Source organism: Solanum pennellii, chromosome 10 (assembly GCF_001406875.1).
Source record: "Solanum pennellii chromosome 10, SPENNV200".
NCBI classification, from domain to species: Eukaryota; Viridiplantae; Streptophyta; class Magnoliopsida; order Solanales; family Solanaceae; genus Solanum; species Solanum pennellii.
This window is the reverse complement of record NC_028646.1, coordinates 63,255,121-63,276,509: the sequence shown is the minus strand read 5'-3', so window position 1 is coordinate 63,276,509 and position 21,389 is coordinate 63,255,121. Positions and strand designations below refer to the sequence as shown.

Genomic DNA, 21,389 nt, shown 5'->3' with positions numbered 1-21,389 from the left:
GGGTTAGGGGCAAGGGGTTGGGGGCTTGTGTCTTCAAGTTAGAGGTTAGAGTAAGGAATTATGCTCTTGATTCATGTTTGGTTGATGAGCTGTGATGGCATCAGATCTGCACCCTGGTCTGAGCAGTTTGATATAATACTTTGGTTTTAGATCTTATAATCAGTATCGATTACCTGGTTGACTCTTTAATTTTCTTAAGCTAATCACCTGCTAAGGGCCAATTTGCAAGCAGCTGTTTTTGCAATGTCATTTGACCTGCACTATTCCTGGCCTTGCAGTCCAAGTTTGTTAGCATGCATCAAGCTGAAATCAAATTCGTGAGAGCACTTCTGATGAGGACCTTCGTATCAGGTAGCCAAATAAGTACACTTGGGATTTGCTACTATTTCAAGTGTTAGATATGAATCATTCCTTTCATGTATTACCTGTTGCTTAATTATTACTATATACTTCAATCACTAATGTCCTTTTGGTGTTCATTTACCTATTTATGTGCTAACCAGTTTTCTTTTTCTTCTTATCAGCCAACCAGTTTGCTTCAGGTTTTATTCACCCTGAGCGAAGGCACGTGAGTGGTGCAATTGAAGAACGAAGACAACAATTTGACACTTCTGATTCTGATGATGAAGAGTGATGCTTAACTCAAGATCCACTTGATCATTGCAATGGTTTCCTTAGATAATAGATCTATTCTGCATAGCGAGTCTCACAGTATGAACTTTTAGGGCTCTTACGACTTCCCAAATTGATTTTCCGGTGATATTGTACATAGTTGCTTCCACTTTGTTCAAGATCCATTAGCTTAGTTGTTCAATTGCTGCTAGGATTGTTTCACCCTTCATTCTCTAGGTTGAAATAATTACTAAGTAGTAGTATACTAGCAAGAATTGTGTATGTTACTGCGCAGATAGATTTATGTGCTTCTAATTCTTCTTTTTTTATTTTCACTAATTACCATAAGGAATATGACACAATGATCATAAACTATATGTTGAGCATAAAAGGCTTAGAGCTGCTATAGCTACTTATGTCACGTATACATGACCTTCAATTTTTGAGTGTGCGCAACTAAATATTTAAATTTGTATAAAGTTAAATAAAAAGACACATGCGTGTTACGTGATATTTTATGTCTATTATTCAACTTTATGCAAGTTTAATTTATTTGTCTACATCCAAAGTTGAAGATGCATAAATATGAAACAAGATCAAATTAAATGATAGCAAAGTTGAAGAAGCATAAATGTGAAATAAGATCAAATTAAATGACACATTTGTATATATTATGTTTATTATAGAAACGTGTTACAGTATCTTTGTTCACCATTGAGATCCCTTATTCTTCGATTATTTCAAAGCTTTGAAAACGTTCTGCGTTTTTATGGTGGTATGTCCATTTGCTTTATTCATATGCACACGTGAACCCAATTAGAAGTTAAATATTGTTGGGAAGATTTAAAGAATAAATAAAATAAATTGCAAGACTACATTTTAAAATATTTTGATTAAATAATGATCATCAAAATTCCTCTTTAAATAGTGATAATATTTTCTTGTCTTAGATGAGACATACTCCCTCTGTATACAAATGTTTGACAGGTATATTAGAAATAGGTGTCTAAGATTAATTGGCAATTTAAATATTCAAGAAATAATTAATTATTTTTTCCAATTCTGCCTTTAATAATTACTCCATTTTGTTCAATTGAAAAGTTATGTAGACTTTTGATATTCTTGCTATAGTAGGCATTATATTAGTCAAATTACACCTTTTATTAAATTTTTCTTGAGGAAAGTTCATGATCTTACCCTGAAAAATAATTGTAGACGGAGGGAGTATCAATTTTCTTATATGCTCACAAAAGAAGCCACTAGCACCATTATTCCTTTATTTTGATGGAAAAATATAAAACTTATCAAATTAGGTCATACGATAATTATGTGTCTAATAACTTTTTATATTATTTTGATGATAAAAATTAGCTTCAGAGTTTGAAAGACTATTTAAAAAATGAATAACGTTATATAGTTTTACCACAATAATAGTAGTTATTAAGAGTTATTTTGTTTTTTCATACTCATATTTATTTATTCAACCACTTATCTTTCTTTCGACATATTATGCACCACTACAAAATTGTGTAGATTTCATAACTTCTTCTCAAAAGTCTGTTATTTTACCTCAGTCATATCTATAATAATTTGTTGACTTGAAATTTAAATATAATACTTTACACATAAAAAAATATGCTTAGACCATAATTTGTTGGGATTTAAATCAAAAAATTTGTTATTATAATGTATTAATACGATAGGACTTGAATTCATTGACTCATTCCCGAATTATTATGATCACTTTTTAGTGAATATCAGACGGCGTGAACACTTTAAGAGCCAAAATTATTAATTTACAAAGAAAAAACATATCAATATACATAGAAAAAAATCAATTAACACACACAAAAAAAAATGAAAGCAGTAAAATAAGCACTAATAATTAATATTTGTTTCTCTGCCCTACGTATACTAATTCAGTGGCGGAGCTAGAATTTAGTCTAAGAGGTGTCAAAATATAAAGAAATAAAATCGTGTAGAGGTCAAGGTTGTCAATATGTAATATAGATATACACAAAAAAATATTTTAATTCTAGCTAAACAGCGTAATTTTCCGATGAAGGGGCGGTTGACACCCCCTCCGCTATATTCAGAAGATATTTTGATGCAATGATGATAAAATTCAAACCTTTTCTTCTCACTTGACAAGGCCACAATATAGAGCAAATGTTACTCCTGTGAAAGGCTTAAATTATTTGAATTTCGTATCAACAACATGTTATAAAATTAAAAACCATATATCATCATATTACTAAAACAATATAAAAAAAATAGAAAATTGAAATACTGTTTTGCCCATTTCACTTTTAGTAATATATGACTAGATTAAAATAGTATATATATTTAGTTAAGAGAAATGCTAAACAACCAGAAAAATATAGCCAGAATTTGACCAGAAATGTATAAAGACTATACTAATCTTTTAGTTTAAATAAAGGAAAAACACATTAAAGGAAGAATTTGGTTATTCAAAAAATCATTGCAATTCCTAGTACAATTCTAGATTTCTATAACTTTATCCTCCTAAAATAAATAGGGAAAATATTAAATAACTTAGGGAAAAAGGTCTGATATAACCCTCAACTTTGTCATTTGGAGCTGATATACCCCTCGTTATAAAAGTGACTCATATATGCCCTTACCGTCATACAAACGGCTCACATATACCCCTGCCGTTACAAAATGGCTCATATATACCCTTCATTTAACGGAAGTTAAAAATTATTTTTAAATTTATATTTATTACTTGTAATTTTTTAAAAAAATTATTTAGGGGTATATATGATTCTTCTATCAAAGTTCAAGGTATATTTTAATTTTTTTCATATATAAATTATTTTTTGACTTTTTTATTATAATTATTTGAGTTTCTTATTCTTATTTTGTTTTTTCCTTTCATTCCTTAGTTTAAAGAAAAAAAATTTAAACTATTATTTTTGTGTGTATTGTAATTTAACGAAGAAAAAATTTGGTCATCTACAATAAGTTTTACAAGAATATTAGTGAAACATAAATAATTTGATTATCAAAATAATAATTATAAATTAGTCATTGAAACAAAAAAAGGTCAAAAAAAATATGTTTGCCGAGGATTAAATTTACTCATATGGGATTATATTTTTTAGAAAAAAATAATAAAATTTTAGATTAAAATTATTATTTTTTTCATTTCCGTTAGAGGAAAAGGGTATATGTGAGCCATTTGTTTACAAGTAGGGGTATATATGAGTCACTTTCATAACAAGGGGTATATCAGCTCTAAATGACAAAGTTGAGGGGTATATCAGACCATTTTCCCAATAACTTATAAAGCGGCAAAAACTACATGGGTTTTGAATAAAATATACAAAATATTATAAAGTGGCAAAAATAGTAATATAAAAATTTAGGTACTATGAAAATTCTTGTTCTTTTTACTTTCATGCTCTTATTTCTGATTTTCTTTATTGAGAAAATGCACAAGTATTCCCTCAACTTATGCTCGAAATTCCAGAGACAAACTTATACTATACTAAGGTCCTATTACCCCATGAATTTATTTTATAAGTAATTTTCTACTCCATTTCGGCCTACGTGGCACTAACTTAAAAAAAAAGTCAATCAGCATTGGGCCCACAAGATATTGCAACGTAGGCCGAAAAGGGGTAGAAAATTATTAATTAAATAAGTTCAGGGGGGTAATAGGATCTTAGTATAGTATAAGTGTGTCTCTGAGATTTCGGGCATATGTTGAGGGGGTACTTGTACATTATCCCTTTATTATTTGATTTCATAGTATAAATTGAGAATACTTGCGTAAAGAATAAAGACGTTTAATCACTTTTTATCTCTTATATTATGTCGATTTAATAAATTGTAAATCATTATTTATATTTTGTTATTAAAATGACTTCGAATTAATGTAATCATATAACTCAAACATTTATTTTAATTATAAATAATTTAACGTCAACACTTTTCTCTTGAATATAATTTAACGTCAATATTATTCTTAATTATTTCCTCTTGAAATAAATGTTAGCTTTTTTTTTTTTTTGAAATACTCTTAGCTTATTGTTAACTAGGGGTATCACTTAATTATTTACAGATGTAGTTTAATTTTTTAAAACATAATAATTAGCAATTATGCAAAACTACAACATTATGTGTAACTACCTTTGATTGTTAAATAGGATCGTCACTTATGAACCATATGATTTAAGTATTTCAAAAATATATATATCTATTAACTCTAAAGTGTTTTGAGTTTTGATGTCGTCATTGAAATATTTAAAATTATATTTTTAATTTTATGCATAGCTTAATTTTTTTAAACATAATAATTACTATAATTATTTAATTAGCGCTCATCAAATTGGCATTACACAGGAGCAGTACAAGACTACAATATTATGCTCGGCTCTTTGGTTTGTTATCTAGGGTTTGATACATATGAACTAGAGTGTTTTAAGTCTTGACTGTTATTGTTATACTATTTTACATTATATTTAAAAACTATGTAAAATGTAATTTAAATTTATTTATGTAATAACTACAATAAAATTACTTAATTTTAAAAATTCGTAATTAGTTTCAAAAAATATTAATTTGAGGAAAAACTAATATTAATTTTATGACTATAACTATGTAAACTTAATATATTTTAACATATCATTTTATAACAAACATTTGCTTTAATAAAACAACAAATAATACTAATAAAGAGAAATATATATGTTATGAAACTTTAACAGTTCATACTTAACAAATTTGTGTTATCATTATTATTGGAGAACTGTATGAAGATGTTTTTCTTTAATTTTTTTATAATTTTTTTTTGAAATCATAAAAAACTTTCTATATCCGTTCCGTATTATTATAATTTTTCAATAAAGCAACATCAATATTTCTATCCAACAAATATTTGTATACGTTTCTTGTATTCAAATAAAAAAAATATTAATTTACATGAGTCTTTATTTGTGTATGATATGATTCATATATATATCGAGGATAGGAAGACAATTACATAATAGGATAAACATTATTGTAATTTCAGTTTTCTTCATATTTCACTCACATACACTTTGAGTATAATCAAAATAAAATATATTTTCATTATTTGACTTCTTTCTACAAATTCGATGCATAACAACAACTCCCTTAAATAAATAGGGGTAATTGTGCATTCTGGTCAATTTCAGATTTTTAATTTTGAATATTATAAATATTATATTTTAATATTTAAATTCTCTTTTTTATCATTAAAAATAAGAAATGAAAAAAAAAAAAAAGAATAAGTAAAAAGGAGGAATTTTTGAAACGAAAAAATAATTTTTTACTATTTTTTATTAAGTTCTTTACTACTATGCTTACATTTTAAATGTATTTTTTGTAAAACAATATTTTCTATTTAGATTTGAAATTTTCAAAGAGAAAAGATTGGTAGAATTTATGTTTTATTTGGTGGATTTTGTTTAACTGTGAAATCATAAATAATTAATCTTATCAATCATTTCAATGCATTGACAATATAATTGAAGACTATATATATTCAATATTTGAATTAAAGGGTAAAAATGTTAAAAAACAAACTAGGTTTTTTTACAATTCTGGTCAAATTTTTCTGGCAAAAGATTTTTCCTTTAGTTAATTACATGTGCTAAATATTATTGATAATCAATTATTTCAATGAATAAATGGAGAGTTCATGTGTGCAAAGGAGAATTGTTTACTCTTCCAAATTTTAATGGAGATTCATGGTATATATTTAATATTTTTAAAGTTGTTCTCTTTTATCTATTTTGACCTTTTGAAATCTTCAAATATTATTCAATTAAATTTTAATAAGTCTTTTGGTATCCCCTAATTACTATCTATATAAAGTCATTTTTTTTGTTTCATGAAACCTAAACTCACGTTCAAAATTATTCTTTTCATTTTATAGTTAAAGTAGTGAAGTCATCAACAACTTAAGTATATGGTATATCTGTCTTAGTTTGATTTTATATCACTTACGAAAATAAAGTTATCTTTTTATTTGATTCATGCTTTAGTTTGATTCGATGAAGAATAATTTTGAATTTTGATTGGATATGAAAAAAAGGTGTCGACAATATAACTTGAAAAATTATGTATCAATTTTGTATTTGTTTTTCATTTATATAATGTTATGATTAAAGTTTTGAGAAGAATGTGTTTTTTTTATATTTCTATAAATTATTATCATAACATTAATTTGACATTGTTGTATTTTAATACTCATTATATTCATATTTTAATTAAATTTTAATTATTCTGATGAATTTATAATATATTGGACAAAGCACACGTATTTAGAAACTAGTAAAATAATATAAGATAAAGAAAATTATATAGAACAATATAATAGTAAGAAAAATATTAACAACATATATGCTATACATTGATACGATTGCTTTATTCTTAATCAAAATTGTGCTTCATTCTTAATCAAAGTTGTTGTTCGAGTCCCTGCTGCCAGGGACTCGAACGTGGTAGTTAAAATTGTACCATTCATTTTTGTGGCGTTGGTGGTAAATAAATTAGAAGTTAGGAGATTTCGACATTAAGGGGAAGGTCCGGAGGAGGTTCTCAATCCACCAACCGACACTACAGGGTCTCTTTTATGTTTTTTCTTAGCTGTGTATCTTTTCTTTCTCAGCTCACCTTTTTCTCTTTCAGATCACTCAAGATTTTCATCCTTAATTTCAGGTGTGTTCTCAATATCTTTTTTTTTGTTATGAGATCTGTATTGGAAACAAATGGGTTTTAATTGATGTGGGTCATTTCTAGATTGGAGGGTAGTTGTTATTATGTGATCTGTTGTTGGATCTGTTTGGGTTCTTTGTCTCTTTTCAATTTTGAGTTGATTACTAGTTGTATTATGTATAAAGTTTCAATCTTTATGCGAAATTTGTTCTTTTTTTAGGGGAAGTGAACAAAGCAAGTATATGGTTGGATTTTAGTCTATAATTAGTTTGCTTTTTGTGTCTTTAATCTGTAGTTTACTAGAATTTGTTCTCATTGATTCAGACAATCCATGATGCTTCTGCTAATATATATGGGTCTTTCCAAAAAGAGAATATGCTGTGTTGATTGAGGGAGTTGACTATCTCTTGGTTTGCAAACATGATTAGTTTTCGTGCTATCGTTTCCTTCTTGAAATGAATTGGCTCGAATGGAAAAGGATATATGTGGCTTCAGTTTCTTTTTTTAAAAGGAGGTAGGATAGAATTTTAGTAATTCACATTATAGTAGTAAGAGGGATTTTTTGTGTACCCTTTGGGGTGAGGACCTTCCCTGGATCCTGTTAATGCCGGATGCTTTGGGCACTGGCTGCCCTTTTTCAATAGCACTACGAGGGAGCTATGAAGTTGCAAAAAAAAGAATCTTCTTTCAACTATGCAGAAAGTCTATAAGCTCCATCGTGATATCGAAATCATGAACAGCTTTCGTGTTACACAAAAAAAGTACTCTCTCAGCAGTTGAACTTTACAAAAGATGAGGAAGAACATCTACCTTCTAAATATCCGTGTGGATTTGTATTTGTTGAACCTAACTAGTTTGGAATTGACGGATAGTTGGCTGATTGATTGAGTTTTTCGAAATTTGATGAGCTAGAATTAAGAATCAGATTTCAGATACATGATTTCCCATCGGAGAAAAAAAATAATCAGACACATATATCCATAATGGCTGTATGAGTTTCACAGTAGTTAGTTACCCTAGATGATTGTCAAGAGTTTATCCATTTTCTTGTATAGGACAATCACTTAGTGAGAGAGAAATGAGATATCCTTCTCCATGAAGTCTGGAAAGCTCTTCTGCTTAGATGTGGAATGGAAAATCCTTAGGTTACCTTTTTCCTTTTGAAATGAGTTCATATAAATCTTGTTCTTGGTATTTACGAGCAGTGTAAGTTTCTGCAAAGGACATGAGTTTCAAAGCTCAAGACAAATTAAACAAACTGTTGGTAGTGTTGCTTTGGCTTGCAACAATTAATTCTTTGGACTCTGCTTGCAACCGTGTAGAATAATGGGCAGATTATCAGTGAAGCTGGGCAAGCGAGTTTTACCTTTCAGAATGATCAAAACATGCTTAGAGATTTTCCAGCTGATAATGTTGCACTTTCTATTAAAAGACTTCCAAAATTTACCTAATTCAGTCTTTACTAATCTCTGCACTACTAATTCCTATTATTAGTAATCTGTGCACTACTAAACCTTGCATTGTAGTGACTCGATAAGATTTTGAGTGTTTCACTCTTTTGATTCTTGAACAATCAAAAGAATACAAATAATCAATTCAGTGTTTCAAATTTTCCAAATAAACATGCATATATGCATTTTCTCTATGACCAAAGATGGCAATTTTAGAGTGAAACTTAGAAGTAATACAAACAAAAGCTATAGATACCAAAGAAAGAACTACAGTAATTCAGACTAAAAATAAACAAACAACTAACATCAACTCCACGACTTCATTATATGCAGAACAAAAAGAACGCTGATACTCAAGAACCCTCTAGGCAAAAAAAATTCCAGTCTATGTGGATTGTTGACTGGATCACATCTTTTGAAGATTCATACCTAGCAGTTCCTTTTCTAGTTTCACATTACAATCAGAGTGAAACACGAAACTGGTGGACAAGATAGTAGACGAGGAGGTTATGGTTTTTGTACATTATTAGAGGTTCACGACTTATCCATGATAACTGTCTACCTATAAATTTATAATTTGAAGTTCTTAGTAAAGGGGAATTACATCCTATTGTCTATAAATAAATTTTTGTTCACTTCTTCTGAAGGCTGATAAACTGTTTCTGTTTCGTGATGCGACAGGTTATGATCTTTATATACACTGTTTCGTTCACAACTTTGTATTTCATCTCCTTTACCCCTCCTCTTAACCACTCTTTCTCATTTTTTACTTGCATCGTGGGTAGCTGGACGATTAAATTCGAGCATCGTGTTCCTCATAATGCCACTGCGCTCTAATTTGCTGACAGGTTTCTTTATTCAAGGATTGTGCATATGGATCATGAGACAGGCGAATCGGTGGATTCTGTGCCTTCAGATAATATGAGTTGTGAGCATGGTGATTTTGAATGCAATATCTGCTTTGAAATAGCTCAAGATCCTATTGTGACTCTTTGCGGCCACCTTTATTGTTGGCCTTGTCTTTGTGAATGGTTGCAAGTTCATTCACATTCCCACGAATGTCCAGTTTGTAAGGCTGTCATTGAGGACCAGAAGTTAGTTCCTATATATGGTCGAGGCAAGACAACCTCTGACCCAAGGTCTCACATACGTCCAAGGATGAACATTCCTAACCGTCCAGTATTTGGACCAAGACCACAAACAGCTCCAACACTAGATATGAACTATTTCCGACCCGATGAGTTGGATCAAATGGGGGGATTTATGCCTATGGCCAGTGCAAGGTTTGGAAACTTGACATTATCTACTCTTTTCGGAGCTATTCCATCTTTTTTTAATCTTCATGTGCAAGGATTTCATGATGCTACTGTATATGGTGCAACAACAGGAGTTCCATACCTCTTCTCTAGTTCACTTCATGGGGGTTATGCTCATGGATTTCATCATTCAATCCATGTAGATGGTACTAAGTTTTTTATCAAGATGTTTCTCTTGATTATCGGTTTCCTCTTAGTTGTTTCCTTAATTTTGTAGAGAATGTCATAAATTAATTAAGATGTAGAATTGTTAATCATGTGTATATATGTTTAGAGTAGTAGACTTATATTTATGTTTAGCAAAGCAGGGTGCTCAGTTATCCTTCATTATATTCAGAGTTAGCCTTAGTTATTGTGCCATATTTTTGTCCAGATTTATAGCAGGTAAATTCAATCTCATCTTCATACTCTCCAACATATATATATATATATATATTCAATATGGCAACTGAATAAAAAATAGTTCAAATAAAAACAATGTATAGCTAGCTAAGACTAACAGCAACGTAATACAAAGAAAAGTAAAGTTACTGTTAAACAGAAGATCTACAGATTGGACAATTCTTCTTGCCCCTCAGCAGCCATTGTTGTATGCAATTTGCGTGATATTCATGTCCACAACTGAGTGTACCAATTGTGTCGTCCTTTACATAATCAGATAGACATATGGAACATATCTCTTCTGAATCAACTTTATTAACACAACGACTTGTGGTTTTCATCATCACAATTTCCTCCTCCTGCTGCTGGCTTACTTCAGTGTGATGGGCTGGTAGATCAATCAAAGCTGTATAATCAAATGGCTGTGCGCTGAGACGACTACCAAAGTTTTGCATTGCGACTATTAACTGATTGACATCATCAGTTGGTTGATGAATGAATTGATGATGATAAGTATAAGGATCCCAGAAAACAGAGTAGTTATTATGTGGAGCCAAATGATGAGTATATGGATCCTGGAAAACAGTATTTGTTGAGGGATGATTGTGGGGTTGTGAAGGAAAGAGAGGAGCAGCATTATCAATGACAAAGACACCGTCAATGTATTGACCGTGTGTGAGAAACAGAGCAGGATCCGAATTCATACTCATCATAACAACAAACAGAGAAACAAAAGTAAAATTTTGCTTCTTTTCAGCGATGGTCAAGAAACAATTAAGTTGGGGTTTTGCAGAACAAAGAAAAGAGAGCTGCAAATATGAATTCAATAGCAAAAGCTCACACACACATATATATATATAGACAGAGAGATGGTTACCATAATATTTGCTTAACAGAAAGTTTCCATAAAAAATAAATTGACACGGTTGCCATAATATTTCCTTAACAGAAAGTTTCCATAAAAAATAAATTGACACGGTTGCCATAATGTTTCCTAAACTAATAAGTCGACACGGTTACCAATTAAAAATTAATTACCTTACATATCCTGATTACACGCAATACAAGGATAGAGAGAAAAATCAGAAAAAAATAAAAATAAATCACTTAAATACAAAAAGTAATTAGTATTTTGTAAGGTATGTAATTTAAAACTATGTTTGTAATTAAATATAAGTAGATTAATATATTGTTGAAGTGTTAAGTAATATATTTTTGTAATTTTTCCTATTTAGTATTATTTGTAGTAAAATATTTGTATTTTTCACATATATTGTTGATTACTTTCATCATAAAAATTTATATTCCCGTGTTTCAATTTATTTGTTTTATAGTTACTATTTGGACAATCAAAATGGTATACCATAATATTTACAAGTACATTGTAACCACATACATAGATGGAATTCCTAGTCCTACAACATTTTGATGTCTACAAATGTCTTCAGCACCAAGGTTGTCGGAGTGTAAGCTTGATGATACTCAAAAACAAGGCTTGAAGTATCTATAGAAATAGAGCTATCATCTTTGCAGCTTTGTGGCTTTAGATTTGACTATTTGATTTGTGAGAGAAGAGATGAAGATCGTGCAAAGTAGGCTTCAGCTGCGCGATCGGACACCAACTCCGATACTATTCAAGTCTTATCTTCTCTTTACGTTTTAGGGGCGGTGTTTTTGTCTTTTCTCATCTCATAATCCTAATCCATGACTATTAACTTTCCCGAGAAGTCATATTCTAGGAGATTTGATAAATGGGAAAAGGGTCTGATATACCCCTCAACTTTGTCATTTGGAGCTGATATACCCCTCGTTATAAAAGTGACTCATATATGCCCTTACCGTTATACAAACGGCTCACATATACCCTTGCCGTTACAAAATGGCTCACATATACCCTTTATTTAACGGAAGTTAAAAAATTAGTTTTAAATTTATATGTATTACTTCTAATTTTTTTTAAAAAATTATTTAGGGGTATATATGATTCTTCTATCAAAGTTCAAGGTATATTTTAATTTTTTTCATACATAAATTATTTTTTGACTTTTTTTATTATAATTATTTGAATTTCTTATTCTTATTTCGTTTTTTTCTTTCATTACTTAGTTTAAAGAATAAAAAATTAAACTATTTTTTTGTGTGTATTGTAATTTAATTTCGTATTCGAAGAAAAAATTTGATCATCTACAATAAGTTTTACAAGAATATTAGTGAAACATAAATAAATTAATTATCAAAATAATAATTATAAATTAGTCATTGAAATAACAAAAAGTAAAAAGAAAATATGTTTGACGAGGATTAAATTTACTCATATGATTTTTTTAGAAAAAAATAATAAAAATTTAGATTAAAATTATTATTTTTTTCATTTTCCGTTAGAGGAAAAGGGTATATGTGAGCCATTTGTTTACAAGTAGGGGTATATATGAGCCACTTTCATAACGAAGGGTATATCAGCTCTAAATGACAAAGTTGAGGGGTATATCAGACCCTTCTCCCTTGATAAATTACGAGAAACTCTTCTTCTCTTCTTCCCCTACCCTTCATGAAGCAAGATCTAAGGTAATTTTCAAAATCTCTTTCCTGAGTTATTCGTCAAACGGCATGTTTGAAAACTCTCTACTTCAAACTAGTCATACAAGATTCATATTTTATTATTCATATTTACTAAATAACGAATTGAGGTAAGGGTTGAGAGACAATTTCATGAAAATTGATTACAAGTAGTGTTCCTCTCTTGTTAATTGTGTTCAAATTACTTTATTATTATTTCAGAATTCGGATTATTGGTTTTGAATGAGTGATGTGCCTCATATGATTTACAAAAAGATCTTTTCCTATAAATAACAGATTAGAAAATGTATATTATACATAAATTTCATATTGTAAGGACCTAAATTACATTCTATTCCAATTCTTTTTCAATTTACAAAAATCTCTTAAAATTACTGCTATTCGGATACATAGCAAACAAATCAGATACATTAAAACGACTCAGTTACACTTTTAAAGAAAAGAGAATATTAAAACAAATTCAGTTACTTTTCTAAAAGTAGAGAATTTACAATTGAATGTGAGTTCCCTAAATCACTCTAATCTAATTGATTTTTTTTTTTTTAAAGCTAAATAACAGAAAGTATAATTTTTTTTTAAAAAATTAACTAATTAAACCAACATCACAAATAGTAAAAAAAGAAACCCAAATAAATAAATAAAATGAAATCAACAATAGAAATAGAGTTACTAGCAGGGAAGCATTTTTTTCTGTTTGGTGGTGATTTTGGAGTTGAATCGGAGGTCGTTTGTGGTGGCTTTTGATGATTTTGTCCGACTAAAAAAAGGAAAAAATATGTAGCTACACATCATTTATTATCATATTTTCTTATTGTCCTATTATTTCAAGAAAATATCAAAAATACACTCTTTTGCTCCCATCATTCTCTTTTTGGAATATATTAATTTGAAATTTCATACCCATGATTTTCTTTCCCTTTTGAAAGCCACAAATCTCTCTATAGTTAGCTACATTAATTCATTTTTCAATTTCAAGTCTTTTCTCTTTTCAATTAATGATTTCATGTTATTCAAGAGGTAGATTTCTTTTCATCACTTCAATTTTTAATTTCTTTAAACTTTCTTTTTTTAGTTTTTTCATCTTAAAAGACTATTGACTTTGTTCGGTCTCTTTACTAGAAGAGGGGTACAAAACCTTGCTAATGCAAATGTTGCTTGCTACACTATTAATAGGTGTATGTCGCTACCCTTACTAGATAAAACCCTTTATGAGCTATTAAAGGGAAGAAAACCAAACATCTCGCATCTAAGAATATTTGAATGTAAATGTTTTATTCATAATAATGGAAAAAATCTATTAGGAAAATTTGATGCAAGAAGCGATGAGGGAACCTTTTTAGGATACTCCATGCATAGCAAATCCTATAGGGTACTGAACAAACGAACCATGTGTGTAGAAGAAAGTAAACACATTGTCTTTTATTAATATAATACTATGACTAATCAGAACTTGCAGGAAGATGATAAAATCTCATAGGCATCCATTGATAATGCAAGGGAACATGAAAAAGGAACAAGTCTCCTCCATGAAAATGATGAGACCAACATCCACGATCTTACAATCAGGAAAAAAACCTAGAAAGAGTGTCTGAAGAAGAACCAACAGAGCCTACTGATAATCATACTACAGAAACTTTTGGTTCTAAAAGATAACAAGTATCAAGGATCACATCCTCTGGACAATATACTCACACTGATCGTACCTCTGGAATAACCACCAGATCAGGTATGAAAAATCATTGCGCCTTCAATGCATTTTTGTTTATGATAGAACCAAAGAAAATCAGTGAAACCCTTCAAGATGCGGACTGGATGATTTCCATGGAAGAAGAACTGAACCAATTCGTAAGAAGTAAACTTTGGAACCTTGTACCCAAATTACCAAAGAAAACTATAATTGGTACAAAGTGGGTATTCGGGAACAAGTTAGATGAAAATGGTACAATAACTAGAAATAAAGCAAGAATGGTAGTTCAAGGGTACAATCAAGAAGAAGGGATAGATTATGATGAAGCGTTCGCACCTCTGGCAAGGTTAGAAGCAATTAGGTCACTCATAGCATTTGCAGCACACATGGAATTCACCTTGTATCAAATGGATGTAAAAAGTGCATTTCTCAACGGATTATTGAAAGAGAAGTGTTTGTCAAACAACCTCATGAGTTTGAAGAAATTGACTATCCTTACCATGTCTATAAACTTGAAAAAGCTCTTTATGGGTTAAAACAAGCTCCAAGGGTATGGTATGAAAGGTTGTCAAAATTTCTCCGAAGCCATGGATATTCAAGAGGTAAAATTGAGAATACATGTTTTCTCAGAAACAAAGGAAAGGATCAATTAATTGTACAAGAATATGTAGATGACATCATATTTGGAGCAACAAACAAAGCACTTACAAACGAATTTGCAAAACTAATGAGCAATGACTTTCAGATGAGCATGATTGGAGAGTTAAACTATTTTCTAGGGCTTCTGATAACGCAATCACCTACATGCACATTAATTTTCACCAACAGAAATACGTCAAGGAACTACTTAAAAGTTTCAAAATGGAAGATGCAAAACAAATAGATACCCCATTATCCACAACCACTAAGTTAGACCTCGAAGGAAAAGGTTCTGCTGTAGAGCGAAAATTGTATAGGTATATGATTGGTTCACTTTTGTATATTACTGCTAGCAGGCCTGATATTGTGTTTAGTGTGGGCTTGTGTGCTCGTTTTCAAACCAACCCTAAGGAATCCCATCTCCAAGCTGTCCAAAGAATTCTTAGATACTTTAAGGGACCACTGATTTAGGACTATGGTATCCAAAAGGGAGTAACTTTGAATTAGTAGGATATGCTGATGCAGACTATGTGGGTTATCTAGTAGATAAAAAAAGTACCACATGTATGGCTCACTTCTTTGGATCATGTCTAATCTTGTGGGGATCAAAGAAACAAAACTCGGTTTCATTGTCCACTACTGAAGCTGAGTATGTAGCAGCAGCCTCATGTAGGCTCAACTTTTATGGATTAAGCAACAACTTAGTGATTTTGGTCTAAGTATTAAACGAGTTCTAATTTTCTGTGATAACACGAGTGCAATCAACATTGCAAAAAGTTCGGTACAACATAAGAGAACCAAAATCATTGACATTCTTCATCACATTCTAAGAGACAATGTGGAGAAGGGTCAAATTTCTATAAATTTTTGTGCTACTGAACAACAAAATTGCTGACATTTTCACAAAGGCATTAGCCAGGAACACTTTGAAAGGAACATTTATTTGGGAGCTCACAGACTTGAACCTCAACAACTCATCATCCTACACTAAAAAGGTATGCCTACTTTATTTAATTAAGTGAGGACAAAATATTAAGGCTTGTACACTAACACTTGTTCCTGCATTAAATACCTATCGGAAGGATTTTTTCCGCCAAAATCAAATCAACCTCATGTTTATATCAAATCAACCTATTTCTCTTCCCCATAAGCTCTTCTATTTCTTGTAACTACTCTTAAAAACCAAAAAACCCCTTTTGTTTGACTTCCTCTCCAACAGGGACTCATTCTCTCCCTCACCCTTCTCGCATATGAAAACATCAATACCCATTTTTCAATGGCGTCCTCATCCAATCTCCATCTTGCCATTATTCCCTTTGCAAGTTCAGATTGATCTTTTAAAGCTACCTGTTGTCATGTTTATCGACTCATACGGAATAGCACATCTTGCATATCCTCTAATGGACGAAGCTGTGATTCAAGGGGAATAGGGAAACCAGAAAACTAGTGGTATAGGTGAAAAATTGACAACACAAAGTGAGGGGGAACTCGTATTATCAAAGGAACATGTTCATCCTTCTAATGACGATAATGATGATATTCCTATAGTTCAATTGATCTCTAAGAGATTTCATTCACGACTCAGTACTCAGTCCATCAAACACTAGCTATGATTTTTCTGGAGGAAAAAGAAAGTTCGCCTTTGGTGCATCAGAGCAAGATCAGGGTCGCGTCACTCGCTTTGTGTTTTGGATTCAAGAAGCATCGACTAACACTAAGATGCCTCCTAAAACACGCCCGACTTCAAGTAAGGTTATCCTCACATCTGCCTCCATTGAAACTGTTGCTCACTTTGGTAACCTTGTTTGAATAGAAAAAGAAAAAGGATTTCCTCTAAACCAAAAGACTCTGACCAAATAGCGAATAGTGATTGTGATATTGAAATTAACATGAAAAAACATAAGGATCACATAAAGTCTTTTAAGAAAATAGAGGTGATTCGTGGTAGGTTGGTTACTGGGTTAAGGGGAATGGAATGGAAGAATTGCTTCCTCTGTTAAGTGCACATGGTGGTTCTGACTTGTTTCTTCAAGGGACTTATCGTCGTAAAATGACTAGAAAAGATACTAGGGAGTTCTATATAAATGCTACTAGTCTGTTCAGTCTATTACTAGCAGTGTTGGTGGTATGTCATTCACTTTATTAGTTGAAGTGTTGGAAGGAATATTGGGTGTGCCTAATGTAGGTTGGTGTCATTATGTTAAACGTAGTTGGCTGACCTTAAAGGGTATCTCATCCGCCCTTGAGATATCGCGTCGTTTTTCTAATGATCCTACGTTGAGGAACTACACTAGGGTAGATAAAGGTTTTATGCGTCCATTTCATAAGCTAGTATTTGATGTGGTTCACAAGATTATTCTTCCATGAAAGTAGAAGCATACTGAAGCAAACTTTTTGGATCTCACACTCATGGAACGTCTTATTACTTAGGTCTAGATAAATTTGCCTAAGTTGATTTTTTGTCACATGAATAAGATGTGTGTGCATGATCACAGCCCATGGGCTTGGTTATGGCTTTTAGCTAGGACGTATCTTTGAGCACTTTATGGTTCTTGTTAAGAAGGGGCAAGAATAAACTAATAAAGATGTATTGGGGGAGGTCGATCCTGGTGTTTTTCCTACACTCTCAGGAGGTATTAATGCTCCTATGCACAGACAGAGGGCCTCGATAACTGCTAAGAATGAGGAGATTACTGCGTTAAGTGAGTCCCACACTGTTGAAATTGATCAGCAGCACAACAATTATGGATTAAAGCATGATCGTTTGGTAGAAGAAATTTCTAGGCTTAAAGGGGAACTAGACAAGACTCAAACAACACTGGATGCTGAGAGATCATCAAGCTCTGATTGGTTGAAGCATATTTGTGATCTTCTAGCCAAAGGTTCCTCTCCTTCATCTTCTACTTTGTCACCTTCTTTCTAAACCTTCCGTGCTCATGTGTTATGGCTTTATGTTTTGGATTCTCACTATTTTAGTTTTTAGTAGACATTTATGTTTTGTGTGGCTAATGGTTTTTGTGTTTGATTTGTGATGTAACTAATGACTTGGCTTGATGTGTTTCTTTGTTATCGCTTGTTATGGTGTTATTGTTTGTGCTATAGATATGTTTCTATTTCCAGTTTTTGCCTAATGCCAAAATGGAGAAGCAGCGTGCATTTGAGTGTATGTGTTTACTTACCTGTTCGATGCAAACAGATAGAGGTTTGCCATAGTAAAAAAGGGGGAATTTGTTAAAGACTCTAAGTTTTGACGAATGTTAAAATGCATAGTTTAGGTCGAGTCAACTTGATATAAAGTGTGCTGCCTAAAACGAGTAGAAGAAGGATTTCATAATTAATAATGTTTTCTTATTTATTTATGGAAAACTGCTTTGTTATTTGATTAAGTACAAACTGTGTGGAAGGTCTTCTATCAAAGTTAAGTAGGAGAAGGAGTCCTACATAGACGAGGACTTAGTTTTAAAAAAAGTTTACTTTGTAGCGGCAAAGGCAATTAGGAGTCCAAGTTGAGTTCAACAAGGATTTGTAGCGGCAAAGACAAACTTGAGACAAACAAGGACTTGCTGAGAGGTTTATTCCATAAATAGGGCAATAACTTCTTCAATTAAGTTTGTGCATTACATACAGAGTAATATCAAAACACAATCAAGAGTTGTGAGGGCTTTGATTATTGTTTTCGCTTTGGGGAGTGTTGTGAGTTGAGAGGGAGTTTGTATGATTGTTGATAGGAGTTCTTGGTTACCATCTGAGTTTTGTGAGTAGGAATTGTTCGACAAGTTAAAGAACATTCAAAGATATAAAATCGGGAGGTTTTGTGTTTTGGGGTAGATAGGAATTAGAGTTTATAATTCCTTAGGTTACATAGCTTTGTAATCGGCGTGCTATTTCAAAGTTAATAAATAATACAAGGTGTTGCATGAATTGTTTATCGTCAAGTTTCAAATAAATAGAAATACCTTGTCCGTAAGTATTCCTTTGAAGAATTCAGGAGGGTAGAATTCCAAAACTGTATGTTCTAGAGCCATCTACTCCATCAAATCTCTCTTTCAAGTCATTTCAAACTTGCAAAGCACTCGAAGCAAATGCAACACCACTAAGAAGACTCTTAGATACTGAGATCATTAACCAAGACAACAAAACGACATTTACCCTCTCCCATTGCCCCCACAGTTCTTCACCATACACTTCCTTCCTACAGGATCCATCCACCAATCCTATCTTGTTTCTTCCCAACAGAGCTAGTGTAATAAATCGACTCCACAATGTATTATTCTCAATGCCAAGTAATTGAAAATATATAAGGCTAACCCCACTCACATCAGTAGACTAAGAAATAGGGGATGGTTGTAGTCAATACCTTGAGATGATGAGATTGCGTTAGAAGGCAAAGCAAAGGAACCAATAATTTCTCCATTGTTGATACCTCGATCTAGTTCTTCAGCTACTCGATCTGGAGACATAGTAATCAAAGAAAAAACTTGTTGCGAAATACGAATCAAACTTAGTTAACAATAGTTGTGAACTCCAATTTGTAGATCAACGGAGAATTCAAATCTGTGAATTGACAAAACAACTCTCTGATTCTTCAACCCAAATTGTCTATCACAGATTGTCACTTTGTATGATACTGATACCATGAACGTAGACACAACTTACGGAGTCTATTGTAAGAGAAAGAAGAAGAAATTCGTTTATGAACTCAAAGGGCTAACTTCTACAATGATAGAAACATGTATTTGTAGTTGTAATTGTAACTAACTTTTCCAAGAGTTAGTTATAACAACTTTTAATAGAAAAGACTATACTACACTTATCATCGTAACCACCTTTTAACTACTTAATAACCAACTAATCTAATGAAGTCTCGTTACTATTTTTCCAAATATATTTTTGATTTCTTTTATCATAAAAGTATTATATTCCCCTCTTCCTTTTTTATTTGTTTATTTTGATTATTATTTGGATAATCAATTGAAATTTTTGTTGACCATAATTTTTTTAATTACTTATTAAATATTTTGAATTATTAATTATTGTGACATCATTAACTTATAAAACTTTTTTATATAACTCTTAAATATATAAAGTTTATTTACAAAAAAAAAACTGATTTTTTTTAAATTTTAAAAATATCACTATAGACACATAATTTTTATTGGATTAAATTCATACAAAATTTGAATAAAATTCATGCTCGTTTGCACTTTACAAATAAATAGATATATTTTATTAAAGGAAAAATCCAAGGTCCTAACCAAATTTTGTCAATTAATTTGTTAGGTACATATATACTTATTTAACTTTCTAATAGAAATACAAGGTCTACGGAAAAGCTAATGGATAGTCCGAACCCATGAACCCCCACCTAACTCTACCTATGGGATCAACCAAACAGAGAAGCTCCAAATATTCTTCTTTTAATATAGATGAAGATTTTGCTTATGATCCTTAATAAGTTTACCCATGATACTTTGCTATCCGTTTACCTTGTCTCTTTCGTCAACTCTTTGACATACATTCTTGAATACTTGTTTGGAAACCAATTTTCAGCCCCGTTGAGGATGGTTAATCCTTCTCTTGTTGCTACTCGTGCTAACATATGATTGTCCGTGGTTTAATTCTGGTACGGAATACACACTCTAACCAGATGAAGAGTTTGTCCTCGTCTCTAACAGTTTGATCTTGACTTGCCATTCAGCACACTGTTTAGACGAATATTGCACATAGTTAGCACTGAAGTATTGAAACTTAAATGGCCCCTAATGTGCAGACTTAAACCACACTGCTCTGTGCAAGGAGAAGTAATATCAAGCTGAGCCTTTATTTTCTACTCAAATCAGTTAACCTAATCAATCTTAGCTTCGATCACTGTCAGATATTGCCTCATCAGAACTATATTTGCTACTTCCATCATCAACATCTCAAACTTGTATTGCTTCGGGCATAATATATTGGAAGTTTTGGAGGAGGTATTTGGCTCCGTTAGGCGCAAAAAGAACCATTATAGTTGTGCAT

At 31.4% G+C, this 21,389-nt stretch overlaps 3 protein-coding genes across 8 annotated transcripts in view; 2 read left to right on the top strand and 1 right to left on the bottom strand.

Annotated features, from left to right (window-relative positions):
- Positions 1-987, top strand: part of LOC107032376 (HVA22-like protein k) — a 7,638-nt gene extending 6,651 nt beyond the window's left edge. The window contains exons 7-8 of the mRNA XM_015233969.2: positions 279-351; positions 525-987. Of these exons, the coding sequence (XP_015089455.1) occupies positions 279-351; positions 525-634 (183 nt within the window). The 3' untranslated portion in view covers positions 635-987. The remainder of the gene's footprint in view (positions 1-278; positions 352-524) is intronic.
- Positions 988-7,033: 6,046 nt separating this feature from the next.
- On the top strand, positions 7,034-10,435 carry LOC107032070 (E3 ubiquitin-protein ligase RNF5-like). 6 transcript variants are annotated; one of them, XM_015233635.2, is made up of 2 exons: positions 7,034-7,326; positions 9,623-10,435. In XM_015233635.2, exons 1-2 carry the CDS (start codon positions 7,241-7,243, stop codon positions 10,305-10,307), a joined length of 771 nt encoding a protein of 256 aa, XP_015089121.1. In that variant the 5' UTR covers positions 7,034-7,240; the 3' UTR covers positions 10,308-10,435. The 6 variants fall into 6 exon arrangements, with proteins under 6 accessions (XP_015089121.1, XP_015089122.1, XP_015089127.1 ...); XM_015233636.2 differs by having other exon boundaries at positions 7,048-7,326; positions 9,638-10,435; XM_015233641.2 differs by having other exon boundaries at positions 7,050-7,231.
- A 60-nt stretch (positions 10,436-10,495) lies between these two features.
- LOC107032069 (probable E3 ubiquitin-protein ligase ZFP1) lies at positions 10,496-11,457 on the bottom strand. Its single transcript, XM_015233634.2, has one exon. The coding sequence runs from the start codon at positions 11,455-11,457 to the stop codon at positions 10,624-10,626; it is 834 nt and encodes a 277-aa protein (XP_015089120.2). The 3' UTR covers positions 10,496-10,623.
- Positions 11,458-21,389: the final 9,932 nt, after the last annotated feature.